The sequence below is a fragment of the Molothrus aeneus genome, chromosome 13 (genome assembly GCF_037042795.1).
Source record: "Molothrus aeneus isolate 106 chromosome 13, BPBGC_Maene_1.0, whole genome shotgun sequence".
Taxonomy (NCBI): Eukaryota; Metazoa; Chordata; class Aves; order Passeriformes; family Icteridae; genus Molothrus; species Molothrus aeneus.
Genome location: NC_089658.1, coordinates 16,735,096 through 16,760,862, shown reverse-complemented (window position 1 = coordinate 16,760,862; position 25,767 = coordinate 16,735,096). Strand labels below are relative to the sequence as shown.

The following is a 25,767-nucleotide window of genomic DNA, read 5'->3' as shown; positions in this document are numbered from 1 at the left end:
CACTTCTTTCCATGCTGAAGATGTTGCCATTTGTTGTCATCCCTTAAAGGCTTCAGAATCTTCACCAGATGCTCATTGAATGATGACACCAGAGTGTCTTTGTGTTTGTCTCAAAAGACCCAAGTTGGATACTGAAAGGTATTTTACATTTTAGACTAGGCTGGTGTCCACTATTAGGGTGAAATACGTGGGTTTTTGTGGCTACTGACATATTCACTAGTAGAATTTCTTACAAGTACTCCCAAAGCAAGCTGATTTCAAAAATAATTTTAAAAGATTGCTTAGTCTTTTCTCTATTATGTGCTAACAGCCTGACAAGAAAATGCTTGAGCCCCAGGTCCTCTGAATAGTGTTCAGTAGTTTTGTGCTGAAGTCTGTAATTCAGGACTGGTTGCATTTTAAAGAAAGTTATTATGGTCATGTAGTGTCAGAGGCTTTTGCATATCAAGGCAGACAGCTTCTTCTGTTCCTAAATCTTGTGCCTTTTGCTGTAACATGGAGTAACTCCTCTTTTTTTTAATTGCATTTATCCCCCCAAACTCTGCATCAAAACCAGCCACTTGATTAGATTTATACTTTGTAAAGCATTTTGAGAACTGCTGATTAAAAAGCACTGTATGAATGTGAAGTATGTATTTTTCTGTTACTAAGCGTTCATCAAGTTTAATTTGTGGGAACCAAGGCCAAGAAGCTGATGCTGGTAGGAACAAGCACTTTAAAACCTGGGCAAGGGAGGCAGAAGCTTTGTCAGATGAACTGTTGGTCCAAAAGCACTGCCCAGGAAAGGTATAAATGGATTAAAAGTTTCCCATGTGGTGAAGAGGGAGTAATGAGGAGTTTGGAGATGTTCTGTAGCAGTTAATCCTGCACTGGCAGCGTGGCCAGCAGTGGATGCTGCATCCTTGGGGATGATCTCTGGGAAGCTGCTTTACTGTCTGCCATCACTTTAACGAGCAGTGGTGCCTGCATAAAGTGCATCAAATGAATCTGAGAAATGTCTCAGCTGAAATATGCATTAAGGGTAGTAGCTGGCCCAACCCCTTAATTTTTCCCCACGTCATTCCTAATTCATAAAAACAAACCATAGAACAGCCTTGAACTTTGTGCAAAAATCTGTTGCTCTGTAATTTGCAATTTAAATGATACTTCTGTATTTGACTGCAGGCAAGATCAGCTATTCTATTCCCATCCAATTTAATGCTTTTAGTTTTGGGTGTGTGCGTGGGACATCCTGGAATACTAATTATTTTTTCTCCTCCCTGTTTCTTGTTGCAGAGCCATCAACAAGCAGGATCTACTGTTTTTGGTAGTTCCCTTTCATTGTTTTTCAGTGAAGGTTCTGTCTGCAAATTCAGATTTGTCTGGGATTTGTTTGTTTTTTAACCAGTGTGATTTTTAAACAGTGTGTTCTGGCTAGTGTTTGCATAATTTACAGAAAACTTAATGGGTATGGAAGTTGAAGTTCATATAACTGCAGAGAAAGCAAGGCCTGCTCTTCTTGAAATAGAGACATATCCATTTGTTGTTTTATGTTGCAGTTGTAAACATTGGAAGACAAATACCATTTCTAATGATGGAACAGGAAAGTGGTTCTCAAATTAAATGTGGCAATACAGCCCTGTCCCCCTCCAACTGGCCAAAACCAGCCACTGGTCCCCTTTTATAGTGAGCACCAGCTGGACCAGAGGTGGTACATAACTGTCACAACATTTCTCAGCATCACCATTAAATGTTTGTGGGGGTGGCGATATGGTATTGATATCTGCAGCATGGCCAGAAATATTTTGTTCTTGGTCTGCTTTGTGTTCGGTAAATATACAGCTGGAGAATGTAGGGAATGGCATGGCTGGTGTGCTCAGAACAGATCAGTGCAAAGAGGAGGATGTGCCTCTGAATAGTGAAAACCCAGTGCAGCATCATGAGGAGGTGGAAAATGGGAAGTGTGGTGATGCTTTCACCCCTTTGACCTCTATAAGCAAAGAGATCTGCAGTTATTGGCTCAGGGAGACCTGTAACTGGAAGAAAAGGTAATTGCAGTCTTGTTACTATGGTATTATTGAGAAATAAAGCTTAGAATTCAATAAATTTTCCATTTGTAGGTGTTTGTGGACGTCCTATAAATCCAATAATTTCTGGGGTAAACGAGGTTGTGGAAAGTTTCATGGTCTGTCTGAAGTCTGCACGTTCTGCATGAAGAACCTGTAAATACTGATATTACTGAATTGCAGAGCTTGTTTGTTTTGGAAACCTGGGTTTTCTCCTGTAACTAATACTAGCCCTCTGCAGAATTAATGAAATCCTTAGTGGAATTTTAACATTAAAAGAGAGTTTCTAAAACCTGTAGAAAAGGGTCTGTCAAATTATCACTTGTTGTAGAAAAACATGATTGCTGTACTTCAGCATAAATATTTTTAAAGTATGTAAATAATATGAAACGTTAAAAAAATTAAGTGGTAATACTAAGTTTTGCTCTATTCAGTTCTTAAAAAATCTTTTTATGATTTTACTCAGTGGTTTAGATGGATGAAAACATAATCCATATTTAAATCCTTTCCTCAAAGTGTAGTGAACTTTAGCTCCTTTGATAAATTTAGATAATTTTTCTTCTTGCTAAGCTGGAGGAGTGTTTAATAGCTCTTAAAAGTTTGTCTTGTGTGGCAAGTGATGGAAAACAATTGCACCAGTAGAATTGCTGTAGAGATGGGGAGAGGTACAGCTCATGTTTTCTCTTTGAACATCTGAGTCACCAGAGCTGCCTGTTAATCCTGACAGCATTATTGCAAAGCAAAGAGAGCGGCTGAATAAATTCAGGGGGAAAAAAGCTGCAGCACCACTGCCTACCCACAGCAGAGACAGTGACCCTGGGAGTACAGGGAAGGAGGGGCAGGTGTTCTTGGTTTGCCTTCTAGGAGGATTTAGGAGCTGTGACTCCCTCTCAGCTGTGGAATTCTAAGGGAACATTTATTTTCCTAGGGGAAAACGTTCTCAGTTCAGTTACACGAAGTTGTCCATGTTCACCACTTGCTTTCCTGATAATGTTTTATTACAAACTTTTGAAGTGTAGTCCAGATCTTGCCTTGCTTTGTTATGTGAAGCATTTAGACCCCTGGATAAATTCTTCTGAACTTGGTTTTCAGCAAAACCTCTTAGGAAGACTTGTGGGTTTCTTGCTTTTTGTGGGTTTTTTGTAGCTCTGGTACTCTAATGAATCAGTGAAGCCTAGAATGTCAAGGGTTGGAGGGGACCTTAAGCTCATCTAATCCCAAACCCACTGCCATGGGCAGGGACAATTTTCACTAGACCAGTTTTCTCAAGGCTTTATCCATCCTGGTCTTGTAGTGAATCCACCTCCGTGAGTGTTAGACCCTAATCCCAACCACCAACAACATATTTTGAATTTTAAAAAATGTTTGTACCTATTTTCCCTCTGATTTTTGGATAAATATTTATTTATATGGAGCATATATAGGAGCTGTGAATTAAAAAAAGCTTTGTGCCCCTCAGGTGCCTGGCATGAGTTCAAAATGCATCGTGAGGCACCTTTGCAATGACAAAACCTCAGATTTCTCGCTGGGATTTTTGAACTGCAAAGTGTTTCTGCCCAAAAGATGGGATATGATTGCATGAGTCTAGGATGGATAGGGGGTTCATATGTCACCCAGCCCTCATTTGTATGTAATCCAGTTTTTTCCTTATTTTGCTGCATTTAGATACCTGATAGAGTCTCTTTCTCTGCCAGCCACTGGAGGTCTGCAGTGGGCCAGCATCACTGAACACACCATGCTCCCGAGGGTGTTCTGGGTAAAATTTGAGGGTTTTGCCTCCTTTGGATTTTGAGGGGCCAGTGATTCTGTCAGGCTTGGATATGCCTGGTGCCTGTGGTGTGTCTGTGCTGTAGGTGACCCAGGAGCTGCTCAGTGGAATCACTGGGGTGAGTGTGCAGGAATCCCAGAGGGATTGTGCTGCAGACAGAGCATTGATCCCCAGCCCGGTGCCAGCCCGGCGTGTCACTGCCCAGACATGGCCTCTAATACCAGCTTCAAGATGAGCTGCCAAAACCACAGTGCTCAAGGCCTCTCCCTCTGAGTTGGGCCAATGCTCGAACGAAACAGCCCCCAGCTTGTTCCTCCGGGACACAGGCCTGCCTTGTTAGGAAATCGGTGAAGTTTGGGAACCCACAATACCTCACATAGCTCTGTGTACAGTAATGGAGGGTGGAAATAGGGCCATAGGCATGAGCAACCAGACGAGTTATAAATATAGAATACTCTCTCAATTCCAGTTTCGTTAGTCATGGGAGGACAGTGAGAGTTTTATAAACTTATAAGGAATATACAAACAGTTCTGAATTTAAAATAACTCTGTATAATTTTTTTAGTGTGTGAAAAGAATATTCTTTTTTGAGAGCATCCTTGTAAGTATCTGCTATACACAGAGCGTAAGGATCTGCGTATTTATATGTTCATGTGAATGTGACTTGAGATGACAAAAAAAGGTACCGGAGAAGAAAAGCGTAGCTCAAACGTGCCAAACTCGAGCAAAAACAGAGTGGGAAGCAGCGTGCTTCCCACTTTGTGCCAATATCAAAAACATGAATCCCCTCTTTTTCTTTAATAAGTGCTGTCTGATGCCGTCTCCAGCTTCAGAGCAGCCAGGCAGTGTCTGGGAGCTGGCTTTGCTGCAGCCTGGAGCCCCTGTCGGATCCAGGGATACAGCTCACCTTGGCTGTCCTTCCTACAGATAAATAAATAAACCTCTGGTACTCCCTAATCTGATCACAAATCCTTACTGCAGGGAAGGATTTAGAAAGTCCCAAGCAATGTCATTATTATTTTTCCCCAGTCATGCTAGCAGGAATTCCTCAAAAGCGTGTGGAAGTGTATCAGCAGAGACAGCTCGAGCACGGCAGTGTGAGCTGAGAGCGCGCGGCCGGCAGCGCTGTGCACGCCGTTTGTCCCGTGAGTGCATTCTGTGTGCCTGCAGTTTCTGGGGGATGTCACAGTCAAACAGTTTATTTATCAAGCTGTTGGGAGAACCAAAATAGTTCAGTCTCACAACGGAGGAGGTTTTTAAAGATAGTGAGCTGAGCACAGGCAGGATGACACTGTCATCCCTCACTTGGGTTAGCAGGAAGCACTGAGCACTCCCAGCTGCTGCTGTTCCATCCGTGCTCCTTGCTGACCCAAGGCACTTTTCCCCAGTCCCTTCTGACTCAGGTGTTTGAGTCCTTTGCTTAGCTCGAGCTGTCTGGGGATTCAGAGCTGCTGAACTTGCAGTGTTTGCTTTGGATTTGTCGTGTCCAGTGCCACAATGGACTGGGAGCATCCTTGCACTTCCTAAAGCAGATCCTGCAGCCCAGCTCCAGCTTCCCTGTGCACACACAGAGCTGGTCAGGAACCCCTCAGCAAACAGGCAAATGTTGCAGCAGTTCTGTTGTCCGCACATCAGACCATGGGAGGGTGGAGTTAAAAGTTTAGATCCAGATATTTCAGGGTGATTTACAAATTATCAAAGCAATTTGCATCAAGTCTGAAAAGATAACATTTTCCCATTTCCCTCTGAGACACTTCCATCCATGGTTGTGGTGTGAGAGGGAAGTAATTCTAATACAGCTTTAAAGTCAGCTGTATCCTTCCCACTGTCAGTGTTGCCTGTAAATTTGTTAAAATGCATTAAGAAATGGATTCATGCACAATCTTCCTGTCTGCTTTTAGGTCTTAGAAATTCTGGAACTTTCGGTATTCCCTCTGCGTTTATAATAGAGGAAGCTTTAGAATGAAAAATATATTCCATGGCTATTAAAACCAAGGAAAGAGCTCACCCTTTGGTAGTTGTGGATCTCTAGAGCACAATCTTCAGTTGCTGTCAGATTTGCTTACACTCTTGTACTTCTGGAAGTCCTAAAGGAAATACTTTATTTGATCGTTTTAGCATAATTGCCTTAATATTGTTTGGAGCATCGTTGCTGTTGTTAGCAGGGTGCCTTTCCCTTGCAATGTACAAATATCATAAGTGATGTCATACTCACAGATTTAGTAGTTTTTTATTTAAAACAAATGCACCAGGTGTCTCTGATAACTTTGCAAACCATCGGCATTCTTGCAGCTTGTTTTGCCCTTCCAGTATCATCCTACTCTTTTCTCAGGCTCCTGAACATCTGGATCTTAATCCTGGTTTTAGTGGCTTATCTCAATGACAGGTGAACAGCTTGAGAAATCTTGCTCTGTAGTAAAGCATTTTGAATGTTTTTGGTTTTTCTGGCTTTTTCCTTGAATTTGCATCTTTCTAATGTTTAGAACTCGACAGGTATTGTTATTTGTAATTGTCGTCTGAGTTGGAGATGAACAAAAACTTTCTAGGTTTACCCCACTGTGTGTGTTATGAACAGTTTTCCTGAAGAAGCTTTTTTCCTCTTTAATTTTAGTGTAATTAGCCTTTGGCTGGAGCAGCGTTGATTCAGCCTCCAAGACGAACATTCTGTTTCGTTGCTGGTGCCAGAATGGTTAAGCTCTTGATGGGTGTAAGGCATGAAAGCAAAAGGGCATTCCTGAAATGGAGCAGGAGCTGAATCCCTCCGAACCAGTGACTCTTGTTTGCCCTGGATTAAACTGCCGTGATCCTTCGGCATTAAGAGAACGACATAATTTAGGCCAGTGTGATAATGTTATCAGCCTGTCTTCCTCCTTTAGAATAAATCTGGAATGTGAATAGTAGTCCTCCTCCAGCTGGGCTTTTGCCAGGAGATGGCTGACCAGCACTCCTTGCTTGCAGTATATTAATTAAATCCTGTAAAGCTTATTGCCTTACACTTGCAGCATTTGGAAGACAGGCAGATTAAATCTAGCTTTAAGCAAGAACAAGTAAAACCCCAATATATCGCTCGTAATCTGCAGCGAAAAGAAAAATAATTTGCCTCAGAGCCGTTCTTCAGCAGCACTTTGCTTTCCTTATCTGTTAATGCAGAGTTCAGGAACTTCAGTTGTCCCTTTAGGAATGTGGACAAATCTGTGACAGTGAGTGGTGGGGGATGGCAGTGGATGGGGAGCAGCTTTCACCACCACAGGGGGACCCTCGTGTTCCTGCCTTCATCCGCACTCTGGTCAACATTACTGTTCTGATTTGCATCTTCCAGTGGGAAATTTCCTCGTGCGTAGAGGAAATGTTTCTGGAGCAGTGCAGTAAGGATGGTAAAACATTCCCAGCCAGTTTGTTTACCCAGTGTTGAAGATAGAGTGCAACTGGCCCCAACTCCCCAGAGATGGTTGTGTATCTGCCTCCGTGGGGTTTGTTTATGTGCTGAATTCATACTGGCGTGGAAGGAACTAAATGGACTTGTTTTTTTCCTCATTCTCCTGAGTGCCAGCTGCAATGATGCCAGTCTGGGCTGTGCTGGGCTACATAAACTGTTTTGAAAGAGAATGCAATTTGTGCTGCCTGGGTTTGTCAATAGCTCGTGTTTGTTTGCACCTTCCTTACGCACTTGGGAGCAGACACGCACTACCTGTGCTGTCCGTGGGTTCCTGTTGACTGTGGGATAAGGTGGTTGTTTTCTTCACTCAGGTTTCCATTTGCTCTCATTTTGGTGTGATGGGAGTTCCTGTAACGCTGCTGGAGCATTTAGCAGGGTTGATTGCTTCATTTGCAGAAAGCTGAAAGGATATGGGAGCTTTGCAGTGCCAAAGAGTGTCCCCAAGTCCTCTGCTCTGAGTAAAATGGATCTGGCACACATGTTGTTTTGTATCACAGCTGGGAAGCCTGGAAGCTGTTTTGGTATAACTTCTAGGGTAAGGAATGAATGAGAGGTGGCCAAAAGAGAGATGTGTGGGGTCATCAAACTCCAGTGTATCCAACTGGAATGTGCTCATTGAATGATGAACGTTTTCCTCTCTGCTTTATAGACTTCATTGCATCTGGTGGAATTCTGAGAGTTTCCAGGTGCTGGACCTTCCTCTCCTAACCTGTCTCCCACTCCTTTCTTCCACTTCCTTTGCTCCAGAATCATCTACAGGTTCCATCTACTGCTTCCATCCAAGCAGTTGACTCCAACTGCTGCACAGCTGGCTGTGTGTTGTTTTTCACCTGTAAAATTCTTAGGAGGGGAATGCAAGAACAGATTCCTTGATCAATCTTTCGTATGATTAAAAATTGTGCGGTTAGTGGGCTGATATCAGGCTGGGCAAATCCACTGAGGTTATTTTGAGGTTCTGGATGCTTCATCATACCCACTCCTTCATGCAGGGATAAAGGCATATACAGCATCTGTGACAAACAGAAATGCCAAGAAGCAAGAGACCAAAAAGCTTTGTGTGGAGGCTGACCAGGTGTAGTGGGAAGGAAATAATTCCCTGAACAACTTCAGAATAATTTCAGGATCCTTGGAAAGGTCCCAGGGATAAAAATGGGTTGGTAGTGACTAGTGTTTAAACATGGAAACACATGACAGACTCCTAGTCAGACATAGCTTGTGGGCCATACACTTAATGCCCTCTTGGTGTAAGTTTGGATATATCCAAGTATTTTGCTGGTGGGCATGACTCTACATACTGGAGGTTTGAAAGGAGGATACAATCTCTTTCAGGTCCTAGATCAGTGCTGGATTGAACTGAACTTTTGAGATCTAGCAGGTAATGTCAAAAGCTGCCAGACTTTTTGCCTTAACTTTTAGAAAGTGATTCAACATGGCAGCATTTTTTGCCTGCAGGATTTCACTGAATATGAGATAATGAGTTTTAGAGATGGGGGAAAAGAAATGAGAAAAAACTACACCATTGTTGATAAGCTGCTAATGGTTGTTTCTGTGGTAATATAAAGATTTACACAACTGCTCTGAACGGCCTCTTCAGTGCCTTAGAGATGACTTTTGCCCATATTTCTGTGATCAGAACACGCTACTGCATGTATTTAATATGTGTATTTCCTTTTATTCCGTACTTTTTGATTCCAGCCCTGACCATGAATCACTGGAAATGGATTTTCTGAGTAATGTCTCTCCAGTCTCTCTATTCTCACAGAATATTGGGCAAAAGAAATCAGGTCTTGTATAGGCTGTTTGAGCATTTAAAGTCAGCTGTTTGAAAGGCCGTACCAAAGTTTAGTCCATTAAAATGCAATATTTTTAAAATCCTGTCATGTAGAAGGATTAACATTCCAAAAGTGACTGTATTTTTCTGTCTTTGTGGATAAATTTAGACAGCTAATTTTTTTCAGTAGTTGGCTAGGAGAAAACACTCCCTTCCTCCTCTGGTTTCTGCTCAAAACGAGGTGCGTTTTTCCCTCCCTTTTTTTTTTTTTTCTGAAACATTTATTTTATCTGAAGGATGCTCTAAAAAAGCCAGAAAGAGTATACAAAAACAAAAAAACCAAACCAAAAACCAAAGAAAGATCAAGTATCTTTTTACAAGGAGAGAAAGAATCTTTAAAAAATATTTATCCCACACTTGGCAACCTTTTGCTCGCCCGCATGTGACTGGCGCGGTGCCATCCTTGGCCGAGGCCGGCGCCTCTGCTTGCCAGGAGTCTTCCTCCTCTGGCTGCATTTTCACTCCCTGTGACTGATTGTTTATTCACCTGATTTTTCTGCTCCAGCATCGCTGAAGTCATGGCGTCTTGGAGATGATAAGAACACTTTGTCTGCCCAAACTGCGCGATAGCCATGATGTCAACGCGGGGCGTTTGCGGCGAGCCCTGGCGTGGTGCGCGCTCCGCATAGCAGGCAGGGATTAGATGTCAGACAAACTTACTGCCACCTCCTCAGCCTGTCCAAAAGGGAACTCTTGTAAATACAGGCAGATGATTTGTTGCTTGCTTTTTAATTTCCCCCCCCCCGAGCTGTGTTTGAGGATTTCCAAACCTTGCTTTGTGTTTGCAGTTCTGGTTTAGCATCTTAGGGGTTTTAACTGAGGATAATGAGTCTCTGAGTCAGATTCTCTTGGGGTTCCTTGTGTTTCTAAGATGTTTCTTGCATTTAGTTTTAAGGTGTCCCCTTGATGTGCGTCAGGTCTGAATCTAGTTTGCTCAGTAAGCAGGCATCATGGAATTACAAATTTTGCCTTCTTTTCTTCTTTATCAGTGATCATAGTATCTTAATAGTATTTGGAAAATAATTTGTTGGCAGGGAAAACTCATTTGAAGAAATCAGAGAGAAGGTGAAATACGGATGGACAGTGAAAGTTCTGTTGTTGGTTTTGCTCTGGGAAATTGGATTTGTGGCTATTGATAGCCTTGTACTGTCTTTCTCTGAAGATCTGACACCTCTTTCACTCCCTAAATGTAATTGGGTGCTGGTCTAGTCAGGCCTCCATAATCTCTTTATTAAAGTACTTAAGGGTCTGCCCTTCTCCACATCTTGCTTTGACTTCCTCCTCCCATGGCTGCCCTCCAAGGTCTCTGAAATTTTCCATTATTTTGGTATCTCCATGTGATGACAATTAAGCATTTTTTGCCCTTGGGCTTGTCAGCAAGGATTTGTTCAGGGGATTGTTTTTTTTTTTTTGTATTCGTCATCAGCCTTCATGTTCTGAGACACTGTTGTACCTGGCTGATAAGTTCTGTTCCCAAATGTCAGCCCGCTGTTTGCTCCTGTTTGTGTCTCTCATGTTCTTGCAGAATAAAGTCAACAAGTTACTGAGTGTATTGCAGGGCACTTTTTTGGCCAGAGTATTTGGAACCTGCGTTTTACATGTTTTGGTGCAAATCTAGGAGACCAAGGAGCACAGTTTGGGAGGGTGGGGGGAGGATAGATGGGTCTGGACTGTGAGGTCAGCCAGTATTGTTTAGTAAGGTTTTTAGAACAGGGATATCTGAGGGAGCTGGCGTGTGAGGCAGATAAGGCTTTTTTGTTGTTGATAATATGTCCTACACACACACACAGAAGTTCTTGTTCTGCCTCTTCAAAGAAACAGGATACCCGTATTGTCTCCAGGCTGAAAACTCTGCCAACGTTAGCAAGAACAAGCAGAAAATAGGACTGAGGAAAAAGGGAGGCTGCTGAGCTTTTAAAAAATTATCTTTATAAAGTTTTCAAGAGTTCACGTTAAAATGGTTGTGATTAAAATATTACTATAGTTTTGAAAACCTGTTTCACTGATTGCTTTTTTCATGTGAACTTGTGTATCCTTCTGTGTTCCAATTTATATTTCCATAGACCAGAGTCAGCAGATTTAGCAGGAGATGCAGGGAATCCTATTTTTATAGCAGACTGCTCATGAATGGCAGAGGCATTAAGGGAATACAGGAGTCTTTCCCAGGAATGAAATAAACTTAATCTATGTTTATCCTAATACTTAGTACAGCAGTGTTTGTTTTCCAGCAAATTGTTCAGATGAAAACAAAGAAATAATGTATTTAATCAATACATCCAGTAATGAACTTTGTGGAGGCATGGGGTGGGGTGTGTGTGTTTTTTTTAGTAGGGCTTTGAACTGGAAATGTAGCTACCACATGAAATCTGAGTTCTGGCACCCACTCAGCACAGCAGTCCATCTGCTAGCAAGACACACTGATTTATTTTTTTTATTTAATCCCTTAGTAGTGCCAGATGCAAGTCCTGTGTACCTTAAGGTGAAAGGCAATTTGTGATGCCTTACTAAGGTGGCATCTTCTTTTGCACTGGTGCAGATTACAGTCAAAAAGAGAATACACACCTGCACACGTGTTTTATTTTGGTATATGGGTTTGGTGTATATGCTTTGTTTCCTTTTCAAGAGAAAAAAATCATCCAGCATCTTCAGACAGTGAATTATTCAGCAGTGATTGCCTCTACATTCCTGCTCTCTGTAGTCTTACAGGCTCTGCAAAAATTTTCTCAATTTGGTTTTCATGTAATAGTTGTGGTACCTGAGCAGGTACCAGCAGTGCTCATGGTCCCACCTCTTTGTTCTCACAGTCTCCCCCCTCCATCTATTTCAAAACAAGGTGATTAAAATTAATCAGAGTCAATATAGAATCCTTCTGACAAGAAATGCAAAATTCTTCAATGGCATTTTGACAAGTCCTTTTCAAGGTGGGCACTACTTAAAGCTGTCAGAAAATGCTCTTTTATTATCAAAAGTCAGTGTAAGGTGTTAACATCCTGGATGCAGAGCTCTGAGCAATGGGGGTTTTTGTGAGTTTTGGTTTGTTTTTGTGTGGGGGAATTGTTGTTGTTGTTATTATTCTTAATAGCAGTCTTGAGCGTTTTGTCCTGTGTCAAGATGGTGGAGTTCTGCTGGATTGGGACTGTAAAAACTGGAGAGCCTGGACTTTATGGGAAGAAGAGGGCATTAAAATTTTAGGGTGTTTAGTCCTGCATTAAAACAACACCGTAGCTGCAAACTGAGAGATAAATCACAATGAAGAACTTGTGTGGAGTTTCATCAGCTGCTTCAGTGGTCATTTTGGGATGTTAACTTCTCTCCTGATTGTCTGCTTTCTGCTGAAATCATTCAGTTTAAATGTCTGTGTTGCTTCACTTGGATCTCTCTGTAGTGGCACCACTGAAATCCAGTTTTCTGCTGTTGTTACTGATACAGTGTTTTAGCTAAGTTAGAAAGTGGCAAACAGCTACTTAATGCAAACCAGATTTGCAATCTGTGTGTTGCCAGAGCCTCTGGCACACGGCTCGTGTGGCTAAAAGGCCATAGAGTGCTGTAATCAAAATGCTGTTGTTACATAAATATAATGCTGCCACTTCTTTTGATCTAGCAGTGGTGAGCTCGGCTGCTGAGGATTCTGCTCTTTGTTCATGTCTTCCAAGCTGAAATGCTTTCACATAAAACAAATGTCTCCATAAATTTTTGCACCCCTTTTTTTTCTTTTTTGCACCCCTTTTTTTTTCCCCTCCCTTCCATATTTTGTTCTGTGAACCCAGAATTTGAGGATAAGGCAGAATTCTGTTATGCTCTTCACAGGAAAATAGTAGCTCCATAATTCCTCGGTATTTGATGTGGATGATGATTTGATACTTTATTAAACCGCATTTTGCACACATAAGCAACATTGGGATGCTACACTGGGGTCAGCCCAACCATGTGTGCTGCACAGAGCAGTGCTTCCTTCTACAAGTGTAATTAAGTTGTTTTGAAGGAAGCTTGTTTTCTTGCCAATAAAAGACCAATTTTAAGTACAGATAGGAAAGGCAAGAAATGCTTAGAAAGACAATAAGTCAGCATGCCAAAAAAAAAAATTTGTCCATAATACTAGGGCTATGGAAAAGGTTCCAGTACTGCCTGTTTCCATTATCCTTATGTTGATCTTGCTTTCAGCAGTTTTCTTTATTACTTACTTGGTTCATGTCATAAATTTGATCTGAGAAAAAGATACTTTCAGGCAACTAAAGCTGAGAAAACCAGAATTTTTTTTTACAATAGTGGGTTTGGTTTCTTTTCCAAGACGCTCTAGAGCGCAGGGAATGAATCGCCGTGGAGTTGCACAGAGCAGAATTTCTTCTCTAGTGCCACCCACCTTGACAGGTGATGCTCACGCTGCCTTGCTTTGTGTCCTGCAGTGTGCCCCAGCTCGTGCGGGAAGCGAGCCTGCACAGACCAAAACGAGTGTTGCCACCCCGAGTGCCTGGGGAGCTGCACGGCGCCCGACAACAACACGGCGTGCGTGGCCTGCCGCAACTACTACTACGAGGGCGTGTGCCTGCCCACCTGCCCCCCCAACACCTACAAGTTCGAGGGCTGGCGCTGTGTCACCAGAGAGTTCTGCTCCAAAGTCCCCGCCACGGACGCCAGCGAGTACGAGAAGTTTGTGATTCACAACGACGAGTGCATGGCCGAGTGTCCCTCGGGCTTCATCCGCAACGGGAGCCAAAGGTAACGCAGCTTCTGCCTGCTTGTCCTCTGTGGGTGTGCCACTCCCTGTTCAGGGCAGCTGGGGGTGTAAATTACTTGGGGTAGGGGGGAGGATGTAGGAGCAGGAATTTTAGTGGAGGATTACGCAACTGCCCGATAAAAGCTGACTTAGACCCTTCCATGAGGAATCCCCCTGATGGGTGTGTGCGGTCCTGTGCAGCCTCAGTGGGCTCAGGTTCCTCAAAGGGCTGGAGGAGGTCATGCCATGCAGAACCAGGTCTTCAAGTAGAGAGTAACAAAGCAAAAGTGAAGCCCAAGAACAAGTGAAGCCCAAGGTTGGAGTTGGCTGTTGACCATTATCACACAGAACAAACCATAGGAGTTATCTTGCCTTGCATATTATTTGCTTTGTGTGCCTGCATTTTAGACGTGTGTATGTTTTAGTGTATTTAATTTAATTTCCTTTTTTCACTATTTCCAGGAGATAACAATGGTGTTTTAGAAGGAAGTAATCATATAGATGGTGACAAAAATAATGCAGCGGCCAACAGTATTGCACAGAATACTTTCTTGGACGAGTGTCACTCTCCTCCTGTTACTTAATTCTAACAGTTGGAGCAATGTTTGCTTGTGATTTTTGTAATTTCCAGTGGTTTAAGCAAGCAGCCTTCATTGACTACTGTCCCTTGGAAATCACAGACTTGCAGTAAAGGACAGTCAGTATTCTAAAATTTGTAGTACTTCAGTATTATGCTAAAAGACATCTTTGTAGGCTGCTGTGTTTCCTGGAAAGGTGACTGTGGTGATGCAGCAGTTGTGTGTCTCCGTGTGCATGTCATCCATCTGTTCCAGGCAGTCTCCAGTTGGCATTTGGATACAAGCAACTTAACACAGCCTTTGCCCAAATCCAGATATTCACCTGAGAAATGCAGCTTTTGTTATCTCCTGGAGCTTGTAGTAGCAGCTGTTTGAGCCGCTTACGCTGGAGTGCACGGCCATCCTGTCTTATCTCGGTGTTGTGCTCTCTGCAGAGATTGAAAGGAGCTGTAACTCAAGGCTAGTGAATGTTCTGTTCCCCAGAGGTGCTGTTAACAAATAGTTGCAAATGGAAAGCATTTCCAGCATTCTTTGTACATTTAGTTGAATCCTCTTTCTTGTGTCTGCAGCTTTTAGTGGTTTGTGGCATGTTAAAGAGCAGGATTTTGAAATAGGAGCTTACTAGTTTAGAAAAGGAGCTTCTTTCTGTTATGGTTTATGCATGGAAAACTGTTATCAATTTACATGTTTCTTTAAGCCTCAGAGGAAAGTGGGTTCACTTTCTTTTTAAAAAAATAAATAGTAAGCCTCTGTCCATCAGTGTTGTCAGCAGAATCCTTTGTCTTTGGAGCTGGGTTTGGGTTTTTTTAATTTTTATTTTTCCTCTCTAAAGTGATACTAGGTGGAGTAAGTAATTGTGAAATACTAAGTAAAATGCTAGAATAAATTGGAAAATAAAAATTACCTTCAATGAGGAAAGACATTTACTAGGAAGAGTGATCAGAGGGCCTGTGTTGTGCACACATGAAGTGTCCAACTTTGAGATGAATACGTAGGAAAAAAACATAGAGCATTTAAAAAGCTCGTGCAGCCAAAGGCTGCTCTGCCCTGAGTTCTTGTTGCTTGAGTTTGGCTGCTAAAAATGCTTCTGAGTGCCTGTGAGTGTAAGGAGAAGTGAGCTTGTGTTTCAGCGTTGCCTCCCAGCTTCTGGCAGTCTGGTTTCTCTGTGTTTGGGGATGTGTGTTTCTTGATGTTTCCATCTCTATCACCCATTTTGAACCTGCTTAGACTTCTGGCCTTCCTCTCCCAATTTCTGTTGCCAATTAGTTGTCCTGGCATCAAGACACAATCTTCTGTTTCCTTAAACTTGCTGCTTTAATGCCTCTTAAGCTGTAAGAAGTACAACTTAAGTACTGCTCACTTTCTCCTCATCCCTCCTGCCTGTGTGTCCCCACAGTTGTCTTTCTGAGTTAAATGGCCAGGAGCATGGAATTCCCTAGTGCAGAGCTTTAAATATTGGTTTATGGACATGGACACAGACAACTTTATAAGAATGTGAACAGTGTTTTCCCATCTCCAGTTCTTGGCTGGCCTATTTTGTGAGGTTGGCCTGGATTAATATGAAACCTCCCTGCACTCTGAGGCTGTCTTTGTAAATGGGAGAGGAGGGGTTCCTGGGAACAATTCAGTTGGAGTAAATGCACAGTTGTAAGGGCACTGGGTTTTACCTGACTTTAGAAGGACCACAGAGTCTTCCAGAAGCTGTCAGACTGTGGGTATGGTTCCATTCAGTCACTGTATGAGGTACAATGCTCCAGCTTCTCTGGAGTGCAGCAGGCAAGTGTATCCTGAACAAGCATGGCAGCTTTCATTCTGGCCTGGAGGATTTGCCAAAGCTTTAGAGGGAAATAACTTCCAAAATTCAACTCAGAGCAGTCTGTAGACTCGGAGTTTGCATATCACTGTTTATTTTCAATATCCTTCTCTTTCCTCACAGCATGTTCTGCAGCCCTTGTGAGGGGCCTTGCCCCAAAATTTGTGAGGATGGGAAAACAAAGACCATTGACTCAGTCACATCAGCACAAATGTTGCAGGGCTGCACAATTCTCAAGGGAAATCTGCTGATCAACATCCGCCGTGGCAGTAAGTGATCGCCCTTCTTTCGGAGCCCTGATAAGGCTGCTTTTCACATTTTTCCTTCTGTCGTCAGCGTGATGATAAGAACATTAAAAACTCAGCAAGCTGTTTGCTTTCCAGGCCCAGAGCAGTGCTCCTGTTTGATTTGGCCCTCTGCAGCACTGTCCTGCCCCACGTGGGTGGAATGGGTATGCAGCTCCCAGGGAAAGCTGGTATTTTTGTTAGGGTTTTTTGGCAGGACAAGGAACCAGGATTAGGCAGTTAGATGAGCAGTGGTCCCAAAGGAGTAATAAAGGCCCAAGAAGGTGGAAAAGTTGAAAATCCTTGCATCTGGGTAGGTAAATAACTTGTCACATGGCATTGTAAGACTGCAGAGCCTCACTTTTTAAGGCAAGGTGTGGTGTTTTGCTAGAACAGGGAATCCAGAGTGCTGAGAGCTCTTATGAAGCCTAACACTGTGCTGCTGGATGGTCAGCATTAGTGAGCTGGCCACTTCTGTCACATGTCTTGAGCAAGCAATGGATTAAATTTGTCAGAGCAGTGATTCATCAGCCAGGGAGGTGTTGACAGTTGATGAGCTCTTAAAAGCAGAGTAAAAATTGCTGTTAGTTTTTATTGGACTTGTATGTCCCTATGGAAGGTCTCTTTTAGTTTCATGAATAGGATTGAAAGATTGGGATCTGTTTGATTCCCTGCCTCATGCTGAATGAAAGTTCCAGGTTTAGTTACAGCAGCATGTGGATTTTTAATTTGTGGTCCCACTGCTACAGGTACAATCTCCCCTTAGGGGACATGTTCCAGTTAGCTGGGGCAAGCGTGTGGATGGTTTTTTTGTTTTATTTTATCAAACCATTATTTTAGAGTGCTAAAGAGCATCTGATTATTTGGTATGGGAAAGTGAGTTATCTGGAACATGCTCCATGGCAGGAGGACTTCCTGATGGTTTTATCTTTGTTATTTCATCAACTGGTTCAGTTTTGTAGCTTTTCAGGTCATGGAAAGCAATGCTCTGTGACCTAGAGCAGACCAGGAACATACCCTCTCCTCTTCATCTTCAGTCTTATTCTGTTTTCCAGTGGAGCTTTCTGCCTGACCTTTGCTCCATACCCAAAGAGCAATTCCATCTCATGGTGTGTGCATTTATACAAGGGTCTTTTCATCCCTGCCAGAATGCTGGCTCACCATTTGGTGCTGGCTTCAGAGGGCAATGCCCATGGAAAAATCAGGTGTTCCAGTATGGAAAAGCAAGCCTGGTTTCCCACTGTTACTCTGTGGCTTTATTTTGCCCTTCAACCATCTGGCTGCACAGGCAGCTGTTCTGGGGGAGGAAAACCAGTGTCTCTCATTTTCAAAAGCAGCAAGTACAAACATTATCTTTTACTGAGCTACTGCTGGACAAAGCAGAATATTCATAGTAGTCAAAGCTGTGAATTCTGTTACAATAATGGTTATCATTTTCTCACTGTAGATAACATTGCCTCAGAACTGGAGAATTTTATGGGTCTGATAGAGACAGTAACGGGGTACGTGAAGATTCGGCATTCCCATGCCTTGGTCTCCCTGTCTTTCCTGAAGAACCTGCGGTACATTCTGGGAGAGGAGCAGGTGGATGGGTAAGTGTTCAGATATTTGTGACTGCAATTTCACTTTCATAGAAAGCTGTGGAGAATAAGTCTCCTTAAACCCATTTACTTTCATTTATGGACTCTGCTCTTGCACTAATGTGCAGGGTTTTTCTCCTCATGAACACCTCTGCACAGCATTGCTCATTTGCATTACTGTCCAAATCAGCATGTTAAATTGAGTATGTGACAAGTATTTTATGGTACCTTTGTTGCTGTTGCTTTTCACTTTAGGTTTTTCTGGGTAGATTCTTTACATCAATAAAGCAGTTTTGTTCTTTTTGCTCTCTTTGACAAAAGAGCGTCTTCAGAAACAATTTGATTTCTTTGTAGTTCTTTACTGTTGGGTTTTAGAAGAATTTTATGGAGAAGTCAGCTGAAAGGAAATAAGAATTTTACTGGCCAGGGAATGCAACTGGAAGTGAAAAACAGTGCAAGTTGCAATTGTTTGCAACTCCCTGAAATGTTAGCATTACATGGATTATCTACTGAGCATGCAAAAGACTGGTCAGGAAAAGTTGATCCCTTGAAATGTTTGCTGTGGATTATATTGCTGCTATAATTACTCACCATGTGATACTTATTGCTGCACATAACTCCTGTTTTCCTATGATGGTAAAAGTTAGTCAAGGCAAAAGATTTTATCCCTGCAAGAGTGTGTGATGCTGAGGTGTGGTGAATGTCCAAACAGAGAAGTAAATAGGTGCAGCTTTGAAGAAGAAAATGAGGCTGAGTGGGGAGGTAAACCAGATCTATAGTAAAGAGCTGCTTGTGCTAGAATTCCTGTGTTAGGAAATGACTGCAGTTACATACTAAGGGGCAGGGGCAGTCTCTTTGCTTGGAAGATGCCTGGCATAATTTAGGCATTACCACAGTCTAAATAACATGTCCAAAAATACTTAGGTGGAAGTAGGCACCTGATGAAGAAGGACTGAGCCTGAACAATCACTTGGGCAGAGCTGTGAACAACAGGGAGTGGGATCTTAACCTGGAAAGCAGTGGGCTGCTGGAACAAGAGCTGTTTGTGCCAGCAGTGCCTTGAGGGGTGAGGGAGGGGGTAACTTAAGGCCCATTATGATTATAGCTCATTTCATGACTGACCCCATGGCCACTGTCCTTTTATTTATTGAACTGGACTGACAAAACAGCACTTCAGATGTTTTGTTCCTTATTCACTTGCTGTTGCTTGCCTTGGTTATCATGGAGAGTGGAAAGTTTAGAGGGAATCTGCTTTGTTTGTCTGTAGAGTTTTCATTGCCTCTTTTGAAAACCATGTCTGTAGAGATCATGCTTCCACAGCAAGAAAGTAATTTCTCCTTGCAGGTAGAGAAACTGAGATGGGGATGTGCCACAGTGGTCTCAGTGTCTGTTTCAGGGTTTTGTTCTCCCATCTTGTGCTGACTCTGCCAGGCCCCTCCATCCTCTGCTGGGGTCTGTGTTCCCTGCTGTGTGCAGGGATGGTGTGGGCAGCACATCCCAGAGCATCCCAGGTTGGGTACTGGAAAATGAGCAGTGTGTGGCCTTCAGGAGCAAGTGGGGATATGATGACTGAGGAGGAGTTTCAGCTGGGGCACTGACCTGCTCTGATGTTGTGTTTCAACCTCTGCAGCAAACTGGGGGACAGCCTAGAAAATCCAAACAACCTCCCCCCTGTTTTCTACACCATTTTGAGGCAGAGGCATCCGCTGTCAGGCCTGTTGGAAGGTGTGAACAGGATCTCTAGCTGTTGGGTGGTTCCTCACTGAGGAATTCACGGCTTGTTTTCCTGGGATCATTGTTGTCAGGGTGTGGTGAATCCAGACAGTCTTCAGCAGAGCAGCAAGGCCTGATCTAACCACAGCATTCCAGCAGAGCAGGCACCCTGTGCTGAGGGTGGGTGGGGAATAAATGACACCCTCCAGACCTGTGGTGACACCTGGCTGCAGTGCAGGCTCCCATGGGGATGCTCCTCATGTCAGTGCTGATTTTGGGGGGGGTTTCTCAGCTGCCTGTGTGGGAGTGAAGTTTGAAAAAGTGAGTTGGGTAGTTTGTACACTGAGGTGTGAGGCTGGGTTTGTATGGAGATTTCAGAAGCTCATATATTTAGCTTTTTAACCAAGGCAAGAAAACACTGAACTTTAGTAAGGTGCAATACTTTCAAATCCACACAAGGTTTGGTGATGTCTGTCAAATCCCACAGGCAGTTCAACATCCTTGTTCTCTTACTGGCAGAAAGCATTTAAAGCACAAACATGTCTCTGCTCTCTTGTTAACTGAGCACATTCTTCTCAGCATCTGTGTGAAGTGGTACCAGGTATAGCAACTTCATTAGAAATCAAGTCCTGGGTAATTAGGTGACAGATGGAAATAAGAAAAACAACTTGTCTTTCACATTATTCTGAAAATATGCTCTGCATTACAAGAAATGGCAAATCTGTGCAGATTGGAGCCAAATACAAAGTTTTTGTTTCCGATTGGGTGAGGGAGGACGTAATGCTAAATTTTAAATGGAATAATTGATGGAAAACCATAAATGAATAATATGACAGCTTTTTATGAGCCCTATGGTTTGTTTGCCACATTTCCCTGCAGAAACTCTGTAGTTAGAAGGGTTTGTAGAAAGCCCAGTATAGCTCTGTTCACAAGGGCTTAGCAGTGTAAGATGGGCTTCATTGTGTTCATAGTGGATTTTGTGTTGCTGTAGTTAATGATGGAGGAACTTCCCAGCAGAGTGAAATAAATGCTGCCATGGCAGGTTATCTTGATTTAGGTTCATCAGCTACACAGACCTTTATCTCATTTCCCAGTGGTGCATTCCTGTCCCTGCTATCCCAAATATCAGTGTCCTTGCAGGTGTTGTCTTGCAGCTGATGTAGAGCCTACAGTCTTGCTTCTGTTGCATGTGTGCTTTTTTTCCCAATTCAGCCAAATTGAGTAGTACCAGGAATTTCTTCATAATATTTAATAGGGCTTTCATAATATTTAATAGGCCTTTTACATACAGCTTTGTATACAGTATCTGTGAAAATAAAGGATGTGCATGTTATTCCAGGGCTGTGCTTAGGGAGTGGGCTCAGCACAGCTGCCTGTGTTTAGTTCTGTGCTCTGAAGTGTGGATCCTGTGCACTCAGTACAACTGTTTGCTGTTGGGTTTTGATGTACAGGTGCAGCTGTACTTGGCACAATGTAGGAAATCTTTATTGGGCCAAGAGGTAGAACAGAAAGGCAAGGAAACCTCACTATGCAAACTTTTAGAGTTGCTTTTGTAAACATAAACAAGAGCTGTGTTAATGACTGCTTTATTGTCAGAACTCCAGAAGGCTTTTCCTTCCATAAAATACCTAAGGTTACTGCTTCCCATTTGCCACCAAATGGAAAATCCAGTGTACAGACCTGCTGTTCAGAGGACTTGAACTTATATATTCCTCATAGCAGCTCCTATACAACTCTTAAAACACGTTGGGGTGGGGTGTAGATGATGTGGTGTCACCTTTGGAGTCCTGTGTCACACTCATTTCCTTACCCCCTAAGCAGTCAGGGTTAACTTGCTCCATGGGGGAGAAGAAAGCCCTTTGCTGAACATCAGTTTAAAGTAAGAGGGAGCAAACACAGTATTTCAAAGTTTTCTTATATTAAGGTATTGTTCGTTGGAATGAGCTGTGAATTAAACTATTTTTTCTTCAAAAACTTTCTTCTAGGAATTACTCCTTCTATGTGCTTGACAACCACAATCTTCAGCAGCTGTGGGACTGGAACCATCATAACTTGACCATCAGTGAGGGGAAAATGTACTTTGCATTTAATCCTAAACTGTGTGTTTCTGAGATTTACCGTATGGAGGAGGTTTCAGGAACCAAGGGACGACAGAGCAAAGGAGATATAAATCCAAGGAACAATGGGGAGAGAGCCTCTTGTAAGTAAACAAACAAAAAAAAATCTCAATGCCAACTGCACAGGAGGGTGTCACAAGAACAAACCCAACACACTGACCTGTTGCTGACCAGTGCAATATTTAGAGTTTAGGAGGATTTCAGTCCTTCTTCTTGTTCAGGCTTTAAACTGTAGCTGTGAAGGTACCTTTACATGAGTGGAAAATGAGGTGGTTACACAGTCCCTATCTCATCTGTAAAACCCACTTGTAGGAGATGACTTCTTCCCAAGTGCCCTGTTTTGTGACAGCAGCAGCAGGTAACAATAGGAGCATACCTGGGAAATGAGAAATGAAATCCAGTAGTTTGGTGTATCCAACAAGGAGCAATTTCTCAGTCTCCTTTGTAACTGTGCATCATTATAGGGGTTTTCCTTTCTCTGATACTTATTCTTTCTTGATGCTAAGGAAGCAGCTGAATAACAGTTCCAAAGACACCAAAGCAAACCGTTTCTGTTACATTCAGCTGCATTTAAGCCCCTGCCAAATATTGTGCCTGGTTGCTAGAAATGCTTGTTTCAAACTTATTTTGCTCTGCTTTGTTTTTAAATTAGTTGCTTTTCAATTCAGAACACTTTTTACTGTTCTGCAGTATTCTTAAGGCTGAGTGTATCTGCATTTATTTTGGATTCTGCAATGGTTAGAGTTATTGGAAAGTCCTCTCTTGGCTTTGGTGGTTTGCACATCAGGTCTCCAGGTGTAACGGCGCATTTAAAAGCAATCTCTCTTCTAGGAATTAAGAATGCCTACAAGTTTCACCTCAAACCCTTAAAACTGGCAATGCTTTTTTCCCTTGGTCGCTTTGTGGTGTTTTTGGAGCTGAGTAAACTAAAATGGATCTGGTGTATAAGTCAAGTCCCCTTGTTGTGGATGGTGCTTACAAAACTAGGACACGTAGTCTGCTGAACGTCTCTTTGGGCGCGATGCAGACACGCAGATGGCCCAGATCCTTGTTGTAAGCACCCTCCATTCTTTGCACGTTCAATAGAGCAAAGCCTTGCAGTCCTGGAGGAGTTACAGACACACAGCCAGGCCTTACTACCACTGAGGCCAGTGCCAGCCGCTGCCTGCTTTTTTAAGAAACCAGCACAGAAAGCTTTCTGACTCTGAGAAGGGCAAAAGAATCAACAAAAGCTCAACTGCCTTTGCAAAGATAGCACCAACAGTGCCAGTGTACACGAGGGTGAAAACCTCTTTATTTTCAGAGCTTCTATGGAACATTAGAAACCAGCTCACAGTTGACAGAACACAATTTCTTCATCCAAGAATTAAGTTTTTAAAATGCTATTTTGTTTTGGGTTGGAAAGCTCAGTGAGTTGGTAGTGGGAAGCCATTCATTTCAAAGCTGTGGGCTTCCATCCAGGTCTGTTCAGAAGAGTAGCTGGAAGCTGCTGCCATCAAATGGTTGTGCCGTATATGAACTGAGTTTTGGAGTTCTTGGTCCAGCCTCTGATGAATGGGAATGTAAACTCCTTTGTCTTTTCCATGTTGTTCAGTCTCCAGAAAAACAAATGGTAGTTGTCAAAAGTTGTCCTGGAGAGTGAGCACACAGAGGCCGGTGACTGCTCTGCGCGTGCTTTGGAGCCAGATGATGAATTCAGTGCTTCCAAAACCAGTCCTATGGATAAACAGGGCTTCCATTCCCCCCTCAGGGAGACTCTGAAGTAGTTTTCAAGAGCTTTCTGATGATGCATTAAAGAAAATCCGCTTCAAAAAAAATTAATAACAAGTGGCTCAAGCATTTTTTAAACTGATTGCCAAGGTCAGTGCTTACCCTTAAGCTCTCAAATGTAGTAGGAGGAAAGAGGAAGCTCCACAGAGACAAAAGGCTGTTGGTATCCTGTCGTGTCATAGGTGCTACTGGAAAGGCTCATTAGCTAAAACTGATATCTAAGAAACAAAAAACACTCAAAGGTGATGTGATGCCAACTCTGGCATGTCCTGTCCTTTTGCACTGCAGGTGAAAGCAAAATTCTGCATTTTGTTTCCAACACGACACTCAAGAATCGGATTAAGCTGACGTGGGAGCGGTATCGCCCTCCAGATTACAGAGACCTCATCAGCTTCACTGTTTACTACAAAGAGGCGTAAGTAGATGTCATCAGAGATGAACCAGGGCAGTCCAAGGGAGGGCAGAAGATTCTGTTCCTACTGCAGGATGGCTCATCCAGTTTGTGTATTTCATCCTCAAGTCCTGCTTTTGTTCTGATTCTTTTCTTGGTGGAGCACAAGCCTCCTTTGAAAAGAGGATTGGTTTGAATGAGTCCTACAAATGGATTGCAAATTCATCGGGAGGTTTCAAATTTGAAAAAAGAGAAAGGTGGATAGCTTGGCTCTTCTCAGGGGTCTGATTTGGAGCTGCTCCTAAGTCACCATGTTTACTGAGATACTTGCTTTCTCTAGTCAAAGAATCGACTAGAGAGCATCCCAGGTCAGGAGTTTGCCCTGCCACCTGGATGAATTATCTGCTCAGGGTTTGGGGTTGTTTGGATTATCCAGCTTTGGTCATTTCCTGCAGTAGTATCTCTTGATAATGAAGGTGTGGGGCAGTTACTGGAGAAATCCAAATTACTTGGGAGATGCCCCTGCCTTTGAATGTCCTTGTAATGGCTCAGATTTAAAATAATAAAAAACCACCCAAGTGAGCACAAAAATAACTCTCCAAGTAGTCTGGAGGTGTGAAAGGGAAGTTTGGAATGCTGGTAATGATACATGGAACGAAGATGTGGGACATGGAAGCACAAATGGTTCATGTCCAGCATCACTTGAAAAAGATCATTGTGATGTTCTACAATGAAAGCATTGCTGGCAAGTGTACAGATATTAATAACAAGAATTTGTATGCTCTTTCACCAGTGTTACAACATCTGAAAAGTAGAACTGTATAAATGTGTTTGTATTGTGTGGAAATAAAAGGGTAAAAAGCCCACTGGACTGATCAAGGCAGTCTTGGAACTCTGGGTTCTTTATAGTAAAAAGCTTGGCCACTATCAACAACTGTTTTGAGTTGCTTCTGTTTGATATATGTTTATTTAAAGTCTAAATATGTCTGAAGCATTTCACTGCCTGTTTTGAGTAAAAAAACAAGATAAATTTAGAGTTTTTTTGAGAATATTGCTTTATTACTCATGACTAAAACTGAACTCTGAATTTTGTACTGCTTGGAAATACTTTTTTTTTCTGGTATATTCTGCTGTGGAAAGCAAGTAAGCTTTTTTTGTTTCATTGAGCAACTTTGAAGCGAGGTACTCTTATACATATATGACACGTTTTGGAAGAAAATAACTAATTGTACTACTTTTTTCTTTGAATATTTCAGACCATTCAAAAATGTGACAGAGTATGATGGGCAAGATGCTTGTGGCTCCAATAGCTGGAACATGGTTGATGTTGACCTGCCACCAAACAAAGAGAACAATCCTGGAATTCTTCTGCAAGGGTTGAAACCTTGGACTCAGTATGCCATTTATGTCAAGGCTGTTACCCTCACAATGATGGAAAATCATCATATTCATGGAGCAAAAAGTGAAATCATATATATTCGAACCAATGCTGCAGGTGAGATGCTGGGCTCTGGGGTGAGAGGTTGACAATGCTGCAGGTGTGATCAGTGCATTATTGTGCAAGTTCTGTTGTTGATACAGAAATAAAATTTATATGCAGATGATGTGCATAGTGCTAGCAGTTTCATTTATTATGAAAGTAGTATTAAAATTTGAATTAAAACTGTTTTTTTAGATACTACTTTCATTAGGAACTATGGGAGCTTCTTGAAGTTAGAATTGCAGGC

The 25,767-nt window shown here is 42.5% G+C and overlaps 1 protein-coding gene across 2 annotated transcripts in view; it reads left to right on the top strand.

The window, feature by feature from the left end:
• Window positions 1–25,767, top strand: part of IGF1R (insulin like growth factor 1 receptor) — a 164,921-nt gene that overhangs the window by 112,792 nt on the left and 26,362 nt on the right. For both annotated transcript variants that reach the window (XM_066559160.1, XM_066559161.1), the window contains exons 3-8: window positions 13,484–13,796; window positions 16,309–16,454; window positions 17,917–18,061; window positions 21,748–21,962; window positions 23,938–24,064; window positions 25,297–25,535. In XM_066559160.1, the coding sequence (XP_066415257.1) occupies window positions 13,484–13,796; window positions 16,309–16,454; window positions 17,917–18,061; window positions 21,748–21,962; window positions 23,938–24,064; window positions 25,297–25,535 (1,185 nt within the window). The remainder of the gene's footprint in view (window positions 1–13,483; window positions 13,797–16,308; window positions 16,455–17,916; window positions 18,062–21,747; window positions 21,963–23,937; window positions 24,065–25,296; window positions 25,536–25,767) is intronic.